This window comes from Molossus molossus, unplaced genomic scaffold (assembly GCF_014108415.1).
Source record: "Molossus molossus isolate mMolMol1 unplaced genomic scaffold, mMolMol1.p scaffold_m16_p_5, whole genome shotgun sequence".
Taxonomy (NCBI): domain Eukaryota; kingdom Metazoa; phylum Chordata; class Mammalia; order Chiroptera; family Molossidae; genus Molossus; species Molossus molossus.
Window position 1 is genome coordinate 7179527 of NW_023425388.1, and position 15901 is coordinate 7195427.

The 15901-nt window shown below is 52.3% G+C and overlaps 1 protein-coding gene across 1 annotated transcript in view; it reads left to right on the forward strand.

Annotated features, from left to right (window-relative positions):
- Window positions 1-14895, forward strand: part of PRDM15 (PR/SET domain 15) — a 57251-nt gene extending 42356 nt beyond the window's left edge. Inside the window, exons 20-25 of the mRNA XM_036243823.1 lie at window positions 6779-6910; window positions 8427-8510; window positions 8914-9089; window positions 11458-11538; window positions 13011-13220; window positions 14413-14895. Coding sequence (XP_036099716.1) covers window positions 6779-6910; window positions 8427-8510; window positions 8914-9089; window positions 11458-11538; window positions 13011-13220; window positions 14413-14895 — 1166 coding nt within the window. The remainder of the gene's footprint in view (window positions 1-6778; window positions 6911-8426; window positions 8511-8913; window positions 9090-11457; window positions 11539-13010; window positions 13221-14412) is intronic.
- Window positions 14896-15901: the final 1006 nt, after the last annotated feature.

The following is a 15901-nucleotide window of genomic DNA, read 5'->3' on the forward strand; positions in this document are numbered from 1 at the left end:
AGTCTTTGTTGCCTGTGCTTTGGGGACTTATCTAAGAAATCATTGCCTCTACCAGTGTCAAGGATTTTTACCTTATGTTTTCTTTTAGGAGTTCTGTGGTTTCAGGTCTTACATTTAAATATTTCATCCATTTTGAGTTCATTTTTGTGAGTGGTATAAGATAGGTGTACAGTTTCTTTTACATATGGATACCCAGTTTTCCCAATAGCATTTCTGTTTTTATTTACTTTATTTTTTGTTAATCCTCACTTGAGGATATTTTTCCATTTATTTTTAGATAGAATGGAAGGGAGGGAGGAAAGGAGGGAGAAAGAGAGAGAGAGGGTGAGAGAGAGAGAGAGATATCAAACTGAGAGAGACACACTGATTGGTCACTTCCCTGACCAGGGCCAGGGCTTGAACCTGCAACTCAGGTACATGCCCTTGACTGGGAATAAAACCTGAGACCCTGTGGTCTGTGAGCCAATGCTCTAAGCCCTGAGCCAAACCGGCCAGGGCTCAAGACCGTTGATTGAAGAGACTCTTTTCCCCATTGTGTGGTCTTGGCACCCTTGACAAAATTTAGTTGATTCTTTTTATGATGGTTTATTTGTGGATTCTCTGTTCTGTTTCATGGATCTATGTGCCTGTTTTTGTGCTAGTACCATACTGTTTTGATTACTATAGCTTTGTAATATATAATGTTTCAGGTATAGTGATACCTCCAACTTTGTTCTTTTTTCTCAGGATTGCTTTGGCTACTTGGGGTCTTCTGTGGTTCCAAACAAATTTTAGAATAGTCTTCCTATATCTGTGAAAAATGTCATTGGAATTTTTATCGGGATTGCATTGAATCTGTTGATTGATTTTGGTAGTCTGGGCATTTTCACAAGATTAATTCTTCTAACCCATGAACAAGGGAAATCCTTCCATTTATTTGTATCTTCAGTCTCTTTCATCAACGTGTTGTAGTTTTCGGTGTACAGGTCTTTCACCTCATTGCTTAAATTTATTCCCAAGTGTTTTATTATTTTCAATACTATTGTAAATGGCATTGGTTTCTTAATTCCTCTTTCATATAATCTGTTATTGTATAGAAATGCAACTAACTTTTATAGGTTGATTTTGTGCCCTGCAAGTTTACTTGATTCATTTATTAGTTCTAAGTTTTCTAGTAGAGTGCCTAGGGTTTTCTATATATCAGATAATGTCATCTGTGAACAGAGCGAATGCTTCCTTTCTGATCTGGATCCCTTTAGTTTTTCTTGCCTGTTGGCTCTGTGTAGTACTTCCAGTGCTACACCGGATAGAAATGGCAGGAGTGAGCATCCTTGTCTTGTCCCTGATCTTGAAGGAGAGGCTTTCAACTTTCAACATTAAGTATGATGTGGGTTTGTCAAATTTGTCTTTATTATGTTGAGGAACATTCCTTGTGTACTCAACTTACTGAGCATTTTTATAATGAAAGGATGTTATATTTTGTCAGATGCCTTTTCTGCATTTATTGAGATGATCATATGACTTTTGTCAAACTTCATTCTATTAGTGTGGTGTATTATGTTGATTGATGTGAATGTTGAACCATCCTTGGATCCCAGGGATGAATCCTGTTGGATCATGGTGAATAGTCCTTTTAATGTGCTGTTAAATTCAGTTGGCTAATATTTTGTTGAGTATTTTTACACTTATGTTCATCAGGGATATTGGTCTGTAGCTTTCTTTTCTCATGGTGTCTTTGTGTGGCTCTGGTATGAGGGTAATACTGCTTTGTAAAATGAGTTTGGAGTATTTCCTCCTCCTCAATTTTTTGGAGGAGTTGGAGAAGGATTGGTGTTAATTCTTCTTTAAATGTTTGGTAAAAATAACCAGTGAGACCATCTTCCTTTGTTTGGTTTTTAAAATTAAAAAGTATGAAGAAAACATAAGTGCCTCATAATTCCACTCACTGGATAACCCCTACTAGCCAATACGATGGCAAGTAAAAGGCTAAAAGAATTAACTGCAGAGAAAAGCAAAAAGTGAGAAGCTCCCTTTCTCTCCTCCCGGCCCTCAGTTCCTTCCCCCGAGGCCACCGTTCTGGTCTCGCTCCCAGAATAACGTGGTGCCAGAGCAGCGTGCAGATTGTTTCGTTGGAAACGTAACACAGACGCCCAACCATGCTCCAGCGGGTGGTCAAGACAGAGGTGTTATTCCCACCTCAGACCTCAGTTACGCACGCTCTTCAAAGAATCCACTGTTCGTTGTGTGGGGGAACAGCTCCAGCGGTCTCTATGCCTGTCTCAGTGATGGCCCTGCCGGCTCCGCTCCAGCGGTCTCTACGCCTGTCTCAGCGATGGCCCTGCCGGCTCCGCTCCAGGGGTCTCTATGCCTGTCTCAGCGATGGCCCTGCTGGCTCCGCTCCCGCGGTCTCTATGCCTGTCTCAGTGATGACCCTGCCGGCTCCGCTCCAGGGGTCTCTATGCCTGTCTCAGCGATGGCCCTGCCGGCTCCGCTCCAGCGGTCTCTACGCCTGTCTCAGCGATGGCCCTGCCGGCTCCGCTCCCGCGGTCTCTATGCCTATCTCAGTGATGGCCCTGCCGGCTCCCCTCCAGGGGTCTCTATGCCTGTCTCAGTGATGGCTGTGCCGGCTCCGCTCCAGGGGTCTCTATGCCTGTCTCAGTGATGGCTGTGCCGGCTCCGCTCCAGGGGTCTCTATGCCTGTCTCAGTGATGACCCTGCCGGCTCCGCTCCAGGGGTCTCTATGCCTATCTCAGTGATGGCTGTGCCGGCTCCGCTCCAGCGGTCTCTATGCCTGTCTCAGTGATGGCCCTGCCGGCTCCGCTCCAGGGGTCTCTACGCCTGTCTCAGTGATGGCTGTGCCGGCTCCGCTCCAGCGGTCTCTATGCCTGTCTCAGTGATGGCTGTGCCGGCTCCGCTCCAGCCCCTACCTTTGCCGGAGCTCGTCCAGCCCCTTCCCCCTTGCTGCTCCCAACCCCTCATCTGGAGGAAACTAGGTCAGGGTAGAGGTGGGCAGGGAGAAACCATACCTAGGCTCCCCAGGGGTCCCCGAGTCCTGCTCAGCAGGGCGTACACTGAGGTCAGAGCCACCTCTTACAATATTATTTTTCTTTTTATATTTGAAATGTATTTAATGAGTAGTTTAAAGACTTTTTCCATGAGTCCTGAATACTTTCAGTAAAGACTGGTATTATTCCTTGGGCTACGACATTTATTTCACATAATCCCAAAGCATTGGTACTGTCCTTTGCTGTTACAGCGTAGTCACCAGCATGGACAAGCAAATGCCCATGGTTAGCCGTTCTCTCTGTCCCTTTCACGTGTTTGAAAATCCATCTTAGACATCCTTTCATTCAGGACAACTAAATTCTGCTTTGATTCTCCTCAAAACCTTGATAGCATTCATCCTGTGTATCCTGTAACCAGGTCCTTCTACTGTGTGTGAAGGGCCACTGTGTGTACAGTCTTTCATCATTACAGATGGTGTCGCTGGGAACACTCTTGCATAGTACTCCTTTACACTTTTCCTTGGAAATTCAGGACCTGACTGGGACTTCCCCATGAGAGGCTGTTAGAAGTAATGAGAGTCTTGTAACCTGGCAGCCGGGGCCAGCATGCCATGCCCGCTGCGTTTCCATGCACAGTGGTAGTAGCTGAAGACAGGAAAATACCTTGTTCAAAACCACTTCGGTACCATGAGATGCTCAGGACAGATCTTGGTGAGAGCACCGTGTGGCCTGCGTGAACGCCGTACAGCAGGCCTTTAGAGACAGGAAAAGCCACCCATCTAGGTTTGGGGCTTCTGAGTGTTTAAAAACTCTCTCTGCTTTCCCCTAAGTAAGTTGTAAACGTGATGCAGACTGCGTCGGTCACAGGAGAGAGCCTCGGGACGTCACCCCAAAATGTCCACTGTGTGGCAGTCGTGTGTTTTAATACTGGTCTCAAGTTTTATTTTTTAAACTGGAAAGAAAAACAGGACTGTCGCCAACACTGACTGGGACGAGAGGTCAGGATGGGGGCAGACTTTGTCATCTCTTTGCTTCTGAACATTTTCTCTGTGTGTGTGACTGTTATTTTTGTGATTTAGAATCAATTAATTTTAGATGCACATGGGAGAGAGGTGCTAGATGGGGCAGCACAGTAAGGACCAGCTCCCTCTGTTCATTTACCCACTGGGTGCTGACCCTGCAGTGACCATCCCATCAAGGGTCAAAGCCAAGAGGCTGCTGTGGCAGCACAGCTGGGGTGCTCCCAGTGCCGTGAGGGGAGAAGGCAGGCAGCTGGCGGATGTTGGGTGGGAGTATAAATTGGTACAGTTGGGGTGGGCATTTGGGAAGTTAGCTGCAGCTAGAAGAGTGTCCTGTTTACCTACTGGACAGAGTGTGTTTGCTACGTAAAGATCCTTCCACGGGCGCACTGTTTGTGACGGAATAGTTTAAAACACGGAGGAATTGATTATTGTGGCCTCAGGGCCTCTGCACTGGCGGTTCCCCCACCAGGAATGCTATTCCTCGGAGTCGCTCTTGGTCCCTCCCACTCTTCCAGGTCACTTTTTCAGATGCCTCAGCTGAGGGGGATCCCCTCACACCCATTCCCGCAATGAGCCAGCATCCTGGCTGCCTACCCTCCTGCCATCCTCATCCTCTTCGTTCTGCTTCTCTTCATCCCTTCTCATGTGACCCTCCGCCTTGGCTTCTCTGCCCCTACCCTTGAAAATGGGGGCCTTGTTTGGCTCCCTGCTCGGCCCTGGCACCTAGAACAGTGTCAGGCTGTGGTAGGAGCTCAGGTGTCTGTAATGAACAAACAGGCCATGAGTACTATGCGCTGTTGAGAGCAGTGCTGTGGTCAGGCGGGGCCTGATGTTGAGACAGTACCAAATGGTAGAGCCAACAGAAGCCGGACAGCCGAGGGTCCTGGGGTGCGTGGCCAGAATGTGCCCAGGAGTGTGTCCTGGTGCCAGCATGACCTGGAAGGGCAGGCTGCTGGAGTGCCATCCTCTGCGCTAACCTCTGGTCACCTGTAGTTTTTTTCATTATGGGCGTGGGTGATTTTTTTAAGGGGAAAATGCTGCCCCGCCGTTGGTGCCAGGCCCACACACACCCTCCCCACCCAGAGCCTAGGGAAGCCTTTCTGTATGTATGAGACAGGTGCGTGGCCTTTCAGGGACTCCTGCTCCCTCTGCTGTCTTGGCCTGGCCAGTTTCATGGCTGATGAGAGAACACAGCCAGGAGGTTCATCCAGGCCCACTCTTCAGAGCCCGAGCAGGAGCTGGTTGAAGTTCACGTCTCCGGACGGCAGCAGAGGGTTTTCTGGGTAACCTGGAAGGGAGCTGATGACCAGCTGCAGAGAGGACTCTGGGCAGTGGTCCTCCCACTGCTGTTACTGAGGCCAGTAAAGTAATCTGCCCCCACCATTGCCCTTGCAGAGGCCAGTTTCTGGGTGGTGGTGAGTTAGTGGTGGCCTATCTACTGTCACTTGCTGGGTCAACCTATAGCCAGTGGGATAGATGCACCTGTTATGTGCTTGTGAGCTGCTGCCCCCTGCCCTAGAGTGCCACCTGCCTACAGTCCCTGAGCTCCCACACTAGCCCTTCCTGGGTAGCATTGCCCACCTAGTGGGGTCCCAGGCTAGGACCCTCAGCCCCTAATTCACACCCTGAACTGGGTGGTCCCTCTCCACTGGCCTAAGGTGGTACCATATTTCACATCCTTCAGCAAAGGTTGACTTTGATGTGAAACTGAAGGTAGGTTGAAAGTCCGGGCTGAGACTGTAGAGTTACTATCCCCACTGACCCTATTCCTGATCCTCACTTTCACATCACCACTGCCGACAGGAAACTTCAGGCTGCACAGTTCTTCCCCAGTGACTCCAGCTGAGTCTCAATAGTACGCTTGGGACATTTGCATAGGTCTCCTTGCTTTGAGCTCCGACCGTCAGGGTGGGGCCAGCATTGATGAGATGAGCTGTTTAGACGTTGACAAAAAATCCTAAGGGCCTCCAGTGGCGCATCTGCCTGCCTCCCCGGGTGGAGAGCCTTTCAGAGACGAGCACCGCCCTTCCCCTCCACCCATCTGCAGTCACTGACACCTGTGCCTGCCCAAGGGTCCAGGCTGTGGGCCCCGTGGGGGCTCCGGGCCTGAGCAGGGTCCTGGATACTGGGCGCGGGCACGATGGCGGGGGGCAGGTCCCGGGCGCGGGCACGATGGCGGGGGGCAGGTCCTGGGCGCGGGCACGATGCGGGGGCAGGTCCTGGGCGCGGGCACGATGCGGGGGCAGGTTCTGGGCGCGGGCACGATGGCGGGGGACGGGTCCTGGGCGCGGGGACGATGCGGGGGCAGGTCCTGGGCGCGGGCACGATGCGGGGGCAGGTCCTGGGCGCGGGCACGATGCGGGGGCAGGTCCTGGGCGCGGGCACGATGCGGGGGCAGGTTCTGGGCGCGGGCACGATGGCGGGGGACGGGTCCTGGGCGCGGGCACGATGCGGGGGCAGGTCCTGGGCGCGGGCACGATGCGGGGGCAGGTCCTGGGCGCGGGCACGATGGCGGGGGGCAGGTCCTGGGCGCGGGCACGATGGCGGTGGGCAGGTCCTGGGCGCGGGCACGATGCGGGGGCAGGTCCTGGGCGCGGGCACGATGCGGGGGCAGGTCCTGGGCGCGGGCACGATGCGGGGGCAGGTCCTGGGCGCGGGCACGATGGCGGGGGGCAGGTCCTGGGCGCGGGCACGATGGCGGTGGGCAGGTCCCGGGCGCGCACGGTGGTGCGGGTGGGGCATGGCGGGCGCCCACCTGCCTCTGTCCGGCAGGCATGAAGACCAAGCACGCGCTGCGCCACCACATGAAGCTGCACAAGGGCATCAAGGAGTACGAGTGCAAGGAGTGCCACCGCAAGTTCGCGCAGAAGGTCAACATGCTCAAGCACTACAAGCGCCACACGGGTGAGTCCTGGCCCGGGTGCTGGCGCGGGCACCCGCTGGGGCTGGTGGCGAAACGGCGCGGGGAAGAGCGCCTCGTGCTTCTCACTCTCCTTAGCTCCCAGAGGCCCGGGTTCGAGGAGCTCCGAGCTCGGGGGTGCGGGTGCGCAGCTGGCATCTGAGAAGCGACCCCTCCCCGCAGGCGCCCGCTTCGCGTCACTGCGCGTGCGCACAGGAGTCCGGCGCCGGCCAGACTCACCAGCGTGAGTTTGGCGACACCTGCTAGTTCTGCAGGGCCCTTGCCCTGCTCATCCATTTCCTGGCGAGAATGTGTGCCTGGAAAGTGATCAGACAGCGACCCAGAGACACGTACAAGCTGATCTCAGATCTTGGGACATCTTAAGTGTCCATCCGTAGGGCAACGGCTGAATTGTGCGTCCACAAAAGAGAAGAATGCATCCGTTAGGAGTGGTGCGATCCATGTTAGTGTCGTGGAGTTCATGACGCAGTGGGAGCAAAAGCAGCCTCTGCAACGTCAAATATGAGCCACTGTTGAGGAAACATTTACACAGAACCTGAGACCAGATGGAAGCTTACCCCTGGTGATGGATTTGAGTATGACATCTGGCAGGAACCCCTCTACTTTGGTTTTGTGTCCTCCCTAAAATGGCCTTGGGTCTTGCCACTGCTTGGCCCAGCTTACCTGTGCTCCTGTCTCCCTCTCTGCCTCAGCTGACCAGGCCACCATGTAGGTCTGCTTGGGTCCCCACCTCACTGGCTTTGTACAGAAGTGTGTTGTCCTTTTCCTGGGGAAGCTCACCCATTATCTGCTTCACCTTCTCTGGGAAGCTTTCTTGCTCCCCCAGGACTGGAATATTCCCCAACTGCTAGTGGGTGGTGGCCTGTGTCCCCACCAGCCCCTCTTCTAGCCATGAGGAGCCCAGGACCCTGTGCCTACTGGCGGCTCTGTACATACTCACAGGACCCAGTTGGGCGGACCCTTAAACTCACTTGTCTTGTTCCATTTGGGGGAAACCTTCATTTAAGAGGCTTTCTTGGGGACCACATTGTTGTCAGTTTGGGGAGTAAATCAGCCTGATGACCTGATGCTTGCTTGCAGGGTGTAGGCAAGGGGGATGTTGTCCCAGCCTGAGTGACCAGTGGGGGCACTGTGGTCTAGGATGAAGCTGAAGGCAACCTTAACAGTAACCACCTACGTTTCCTAAACGTGGCGTCTTCCCTCCCTTGTCACGAGCTAATGCAGAATAAAGCTTATTGAATCAGATTCTGTCCATTCAGAATGACTGGCAGACCCGTGGGCCCCGGGCTGAAACGGACCTGCCACCATTCCTGAGGAAGGACCTTGCTAAGCCACCTGCAAGGGGCGACTTCCCAAGCCTCAGATCTCTGATGACTGGAAGGGAATGTTTACTGTCTCCTAGCATTCTGCCTGCCCCGGGACCGCATCAGGGGCAGGACACCCGATTTCTGCACCTAAAGCACCACGAAACATCTGAAATTACTGTGCCTTTTTCTGCAGGGATTAAAGATTTCATGTGTGAATTGTGTGGAAAGACTTTTAGTGAGAGAAACACGATGGAGACCCACAAGCTCATCCACACAGGTAAGCAGGGTGCAGCCTGAGGCGTGTCCTGGCCGCATGCCGCAGTCCCGGCGCAGGGAAGCCAGCGGCTCCCTGACCCTGCAGTGCAGGCGGCTTTAGGATGTTTGGTGCCATCCTGCCCTAATGGTGGCCCATGCCCCCTGAAGATCAGCACAACACAACTTTCAAATATCTATTCTTAAATTTTCAAATATTGGAGCAACGATGTGACCCGACGCTCAGTGAGGGGGGAGGCCTCGTCATACGTATCCCAGGCTGTGCTTGTTCCCGTGGCCTGACCTGGGGACGATCTCAACAGCATGTGCAGAGGGTGAAGCACCCTCCCTGCCTTCCTACAGGCTGAGGGACAGCCTTGCTCATGACCTGTGTGTGTCTTTCCCTTCCTGTGTGTGTGTATGTGAAGTGGGCAAGCAGTGGACATGCTCCGTGTGTGACAAGAAGTATGTCACGGAGTACATGCTGCAGAAGCATGTGCAGCTCACCCATGACAAGGTCGAGGCGCAGAGCTGCCAGCTGTGCGGGACCAAGGTTTCCACCAGGGCCTCCATGAGCAGACACATGCGACGCAAGCACCCAGAGGTGAGCATCCTTCTCCCGGCGCCCGCCCCACCCTGGCCTGGACCTTCTGCCCTCCGCCTGGTGCGTGCTTCTGCTGCCCGGAGACCCCTCCACCCTCTGCAGACCCGACTTTCTCAGTGTAAGCCTGGGTCTTGCATCCCTTCTGAATTGCACTGCCTGCAAGTAGGAGGGGGCACTGAATCCTGAGCAGAGTAGAATAGCCTCACCTATTATTTGCTAAGGTTATAAATTAATTTTCACCGGAATTACAGCAAGATGGAATAACAACCCTACTCCCTTGCCCCCATTCTTTCCTTTGGCTAATACAATGTGCAGAGCAGGAAGTGTCCTGATGGTGTTGGGGGGCCGATCACAGGGTGGATTAGGACCCAGAGGGAGAAATTGTAGAGGCAAGAAGACCCTGGCTCATCTGGAAGCTTGTTCTAAAAGAAGGTCCAGGGCATTAAATAACGTATTGTGCTTTAAAAAGAGGCAAACTGAAAAGCAAAACTTGAAGGAAATGCAAGTAAGTAGCTCTTAGGTCACTGACAGGGAAAGACTATCTAAACATAAAAGGCCCTGGCCTGTTTGGTTCAGCGGTTAGAGCGTCAGCCCGCAGACCAGAGAGTCCCAGGTTCAGTTCCCGCTAAGGGCATGTACCTCAGTTGCAGTTTGTCCCGGGCCCCGGTTAGGGTTGTGTGGTTGGCAGCCAGTCGATGTGTCTCTCTCACATCAAGGTTTCTCTCTCTCTCTTCCTCCCTCTCTCTCTCCTGCTCTATCTGAAGATAAATGCAAAAATGTCCTCTGGTGAGGATAAAAAAAAAATAAAGCAACAAAAGGTGTCACGAACAAAACAATCAGTAGATTTAACTGCATAAGCAACCTAACCTTTAGAACTGATGTAGTTCAAAGGATAAGCGAAGGGCAAACTGGAAAATGTGTGTAAGATATTAGAGTTGTTTACAGATACCAACTTCACTGTTAGAGATGAGAAGCATTCAGTGAGCAGAACATGAGGAACGCATGTGTACACGAAAGACAGGCAGTTTGTGAAAGGAAATGCACGTGGTTAAAGAACAGGAAAAAAGCACTCGCCTACATTGAGTCCTAGAAATGCAGATGCTAATGTAGCAGGTGCTACCCTCCATCCATTGAATGAGAAGGATGTTCTAGATTCAAAGTGGCCATGCTGGCCCTGGCCAGTTTGGCTCAGTGGTTGGAGCATCAGCCTGTGGACCAGAGAGTCCCGGGTTCAGTTCCTGCTATGGGCACATACCAAAAAAACAACAAAACAAAACAAAGTGGCCATGCTGGTTGGCATGAGCCGGGCACTGTGCCGTGGCTGTCCTCTGGAAGGTAGCATGGCAGTGTGTCCAGTGCTTTATGAGTGATCCTTTGGACATCTCAATGTCAAGCAAGAGAAACAGGTTAAATTAGTGAAGGGTTAGCAATGTGCCTGACTCTATAAACACACACCCACTTGGTTCGCCATTGGCTGTCACGGGCCCAGCCCATCGGTTCAAAGCTGCATTTCCCTATTGTCTTTCTTAAATAAGCCACACCCACAATGTATAGTCCATCATTTTCCAGTTTCGTTTTCTTTAGTTGAGCAAAAACGTAGAAATGTGCAAAGCTATTTGGAGGGAGAACACTTACCAGACAGATTTTTACAGTTTTTCCTAATCTTATATCATTTTTCCACGACTAATTCCCCTTTTTTAGCAACACGCCTTCACTGTGCCTTTTCTGAGTGTTCGTTCTCTCTCTGCACGTGTGTTCCATTGTGTCACTTATGATCTGATTCACTTAAATAATCACAGTAACAGGGACAAGTGGCATAGGCAGGTTCATGGATAAGACTCGGGGACAGGACCTCGGAACTGGTAAAAGGGACATGTGGGCCACAGGAGGGGGTGAGCACAGCTTGGGGGCTGCACACTCGGGGTGAGGCAGTGTGGCTTACAGAGAGAAGGTGGGGGCAAAAGTACCCACACTTGGGGCAAATTAAAAAGTAAAGTGCTTAAGGTATAAATCTCATTTTTGGTAATTCCTGATGGGACATTGGTTTGATAGCAAGATGAACTGAAATTTCACTTAATGAATGTACATTAGTAGGCAAAAAAGGGAGGAAATACCATGCCCCCCCTCCAGCATGGGTGGGTGGGCATGAAGTGATGCCCAGACAGGTTCAGGGGACACCATGCAGGGGCAAGTTCATTGCAGACGCTCGAGATGCGGGCACATGGTGTGAGGGGAGGACGGGAGAGGATGGGATTCCGGAAGCAAGGTTCAAGGTCAGTCCTGTGTGGAGCCAGGTGGGAAACATGGGGGATGCCCACGTCAGGTAAAGGGAACCGTCCCCTGTTCACTACCCTGTGCTTTCCCGTAGGTCCTGGCCGTGAGGATCGACGACCTGGACCAGCTTCCAGAGACCACCACCATTGACGCCTCCTCCATTGGCATCGTGCAGGTGAGCACAGAGCAGCCTGCAGGGTGGGTGTCGCGTGGGCATTCTAGATACCCACGGGGCGGGGGGGGGGGCTCCGGAACTCATGCTCTGGCAGGTGTCAGGAGCACTGGGGGAAGCCCTGTAGTCCATGCCTTGTGTCTCACCTTCATTTCACATTCTGTCTTTTGGGTCTGTCTTCTCTCCAAGAGCCTTTTAGTTTAAGTTTCTAGGACTTGAAGGAATCAGCGGGTATGATATGGGGGCTGGTAAGTTTAAAACCTGCAGGGCAGAGGGCAGACTGGAGACCCAGGGAAGAGTTGATGTTGCAACTCAAGTCTGAAGGCCAGTGGAGGCAGAATTCCCTTTTCCTCCTGGGACCCAAGTCTTTCTTTAAGGCCTTCACCTGATTGGATGAGGCCCACCCACAATAGAGAGGACAATCTGCTTCACTTAGCGTCCACTGATTGAAATGTTAATCTCGTCTGAAAAATGCCTCCCGGCAACATGTAAACTGATGTTTAACCAAACAAGTGGCTCCCCAGCCCAGCCAAGTGGACACTTACAATGAACCGTCACAGCTGGTTTCCGGAAACGCTTAGCATAGATTGTTACAGGGAATTTGCTTTAATGTATAAGATGAACTTACTTTTCAAAGGGATTTTTAGTCAGTACCTTTATAAGCATTTCTCTCGTCATGAAGAGAACATGTCACACTCTGAGCTATTTCAAAGTCCCTCTTGCACCTCTTTCCTTTGAAACGGTGTCCTGAGCACAGTGCTCGGGCCAGGCCGTGCCGAGTGAGCAGGACCACCTGTGGTGCCCCAGAGGCCCACGCCACCCCTGGCGAGGCCAGTTCCACGATGGCCTGCCCTGGCAGGCGTCCTCTGGGTCTCTCTGCCACTGGCTCGGACCATGTCTCATGGGAGGGCACCGAGGCCCAGGATGGGTGGAGGATGACCAGGGTGGAGTACCTAGCTGGCCACCACTGCCCAGTGGCCTCAGTGACTCTGAGTGAGCCCCTCATGGGTCAGAAGACACCATAGTGCGCCAGCTCCCAGAGAAGTGTGAGGGACACCACCTGGGTTCCCAGAGGAGATGACCATCTTGTTCTTGTGGTCAAACCTGTTTTGATCCAATCGGTTCTGGGGAGGAGAGCCTGATGGGAAGCATTCTTAGCCTGAGGCTGAGCTCATCGTGGCTGAAACAGTGGCTTAAATTTTTGCTTTTTATATTTCTGTTTATATTGCATCACAAAATATAGCTTTGAAAAATACGACTTGTGTGTCGCTTCCTCCACTTAACAAAAATCCCTGAAACTTGCCCCAATCGTTAGAAGTGCAAGTGATCAGATGAACTGTGGTCACTGTTTCCTGTGGCAGCGGGGTGGCCCAAAAGCCTCACCGCGGACCCTGGAGTGTGTCTGGGGACCATGCTGGCCGCCGTGGGGTCACGACCCATCGACCCGCCTGTTTCTGAAAGTTCTTTCCCTGCAGCCTGAACTGGGGCTGGAGCAGGAAGACCTGGCGGAGGGGAAGCCCGTGAAAGCCTCCCGGAGAAGTCACAAGAGGAAGCAGAAGCCAGAGGAGGAGGCAGGGCCGCCCGTGCCCGAGGAGCCTGCCTTCAGCGAATACTCCGAGAAGGAGCCCACGTTCACGGGCAGCGTGGGCGACGAGACCGACTCCGCGGTGCAGAGCATCCAGCAGGTGGCTATTTCCTGTGCTGGAGTCGGGCCCAGTCCCAGTGTCACTGCCCTGGGCATCCCTTCCGTCTGACAGGCCGTGGGTGCCCTCAGCACAGGGCCTGTTTTTCTCTTACACACTCCGTCTCCTAGACGCTTCCCAGCGTAGACCCAGACATCGCACTGTCCGTGTGAATGGCAGCCTGACGTTCTGGGTGCTGAGGAGAGCCAGCTCCCCTGGTGGGGACCCGGGGGCTTGCAGACGGCCTGTGTCCTCACTGTGGACTGGGCCGTGTACCTGCTGATCAGTCAGAGCGGGACTGCACACCAAAGGGGCCCGGAGAGGGTGGAGGAGGGGAGGGTGCGAGCCAGCCCGTGTGCTCCCTAAAATAGAATCTCTCGATTGCTCAGCCTCCATCCCAGCCCTTTGGTCCGAGGCCCCCAAACTTTCATCAGGGGGTGTCTGGTGCTGCACAGACATGCAGTATTTACTTGGCCTCTCACCCCTCATGAGAAAGCAAGCTGCCTTCTTTGTTATTTATTTATTTTTGTTAATCCTCACCCAAGAACATTTTTGTCATTGATTTTTTTTTTCAATAGCATGGAAGGGAGGAAAGGAGAGAGAAAAAGAAACATAGATGTGAGAGAGACACATTGATTGGTTGCCTCCTGCATGCCCCTGACCAGGGCCAGGGATTGAACCTGCAAACCAGTAACGTGCCCTTGACTGGGAATCGAACCCTCAACCCTTGGGCCCTTGGGCTGATGCTGTAACCGCTGAGCCAATCTGGCCAGGGCTGCTTTCTTTGTTCTGTTTTAGCTGCTGGTACTGCAGACTTGTTCGTTGTCCTTCCTTTTAGTTTTCTAGTTGGGCTTTGCATTGACCGGCAGCAAGGAGCTTTAGAGCAGGGAATGTACGGTGAGGTTGATGCTTTGTCTCATTGTTACTTTCTGTTATTTTGTAGTCAGCCAAATCATGTTTCTCAGACACCTTGTGGCTTCTGTGATTATGTCTGTATCTTGTTTCCCCTTTTCACTAGAGTTATTGTTTCAGGACAAAATTAACTTGATTCCATCTGTTACCCAAACAGGCTTTGCCATAGGATGATTCTGGCGTGACAACGCTGCCTCTGTCACCAAAGTGGCAAGGGACCTTCTGTCGTTCTTCGTTGTGCAGAAACTGTTTAACTGTTTCATGTTGTCTGTGACTCTTGCAGGTGGTGGTGACTCTGGGTGACCCGAACGTGACCACTCCATCGAGCTCCGTCGGATTGACCAACATCACCGTGACACCCATCACCACAGCAACCGGGACTCAGTTTACCAACCTCCAGCCGGTGGCCGTTGGGCACCTGACCACCCCAGAACGTCAGCTGCAGCTGGACAACTCGATCCTGACCGTGACCTTCGATACTGTCAGTGGCTCCGCCATGTTGCACAACCGCCAGAACGACATCCAGCTGCACCCCCAGCCGGAAACCTCGAATCCGCAGTCCGTGGCCCACTTCATCAATCTGACCACCCTGGTCAACTCCATCACGCCCCTGGGAAACCAGCTCAGTGACCAGCACCCGCTCACGTGGCGGGCAGTGCCCCAAACTGCTGACGTGCTGCCGGCCCCGCAGCCACAGGCGCCCCCGCCGCAGGCCGCGCAGCCCCAGGTGCAGGCGGAGCAGCAGCAGCAGATGTACAGCTACTGAGGCACCTGGCAGAGGACTTGCGAAGGGCCCCCCAGATCGGTTTCCTTGTTTATGTTCAGATCTGTTTGCTGGATACCAAACAAAGAAAAGAAATCATACATTGCAATGTACGTAAGGTTGACTTAGCTTTTGCAGAATCATCTCCAAATCCCCTAGCAACCGTATGGTCTGCCAGCTTGACTACAGCTGGCCTGCTGTGGACGTGAGCAGGGTGCGGGCACTGCCTTGGCCAGGCAGCTGGTGGGCCGTGGCCACGCCCCCAGCCGCCCCAGCAGAGCCCGGCTGGTGGAAACCGGCTTGGGAAAGTGGCACTTCAAGAGAAGCAGGATCATAAGAGGTGAAGGCTATGTCATCAGGAGCATGAGTGGTTCGTTTTATTTTATTTTTTTAGAACTCAGTTACTGTATCAAAACATAGACAGTCTTCACGTGCGGCTACAAGCGCAGTGATGTGGAGCTTTCTCCTTGCTTCTGGGTATTTTTTGCAAGTGAGCAGGTCGAAGTTAAAGTAACATTGAGTCTCTTCTTTGACATCCGAGTTGAGTCAAACCAAGTGTATCACGGGCAAGGGGTCACGTGAGGTTGCTGACTCAGGCATAAAGGTCTCTCAATAATTTAATACGTGATTTGATTTTCAGGATCATTTTTTCTTCTTTTACATTATTTCAAGCATATATTATGTATTCAAGACTCTGTTGTGGCCATGATTTTTTTTTTCTGTTAACATGCTAAAGTCATTTGCACTGTAGGACTGTTGGTCCAGGTCCAATTCTACACAGCTGCCCGATGCACAGGGCACAGAGTGGTGTGCAACGAGGAAGCCTGGTGCTGCCCCCGCTGGTGGCACCTTTGGGTGCGGCTTCCCTGCCACCACATGCATTCGTCATGACTGAGGCTCAGCCAAAATCCCCCGAACTGAAGAACGGGGAAGAAATTCATGTGGTTTTTTTCCTGTTTAAACTGTTATTCCAAAGGTTGATGTGGTTCAAGACCAATTTTCTATACAA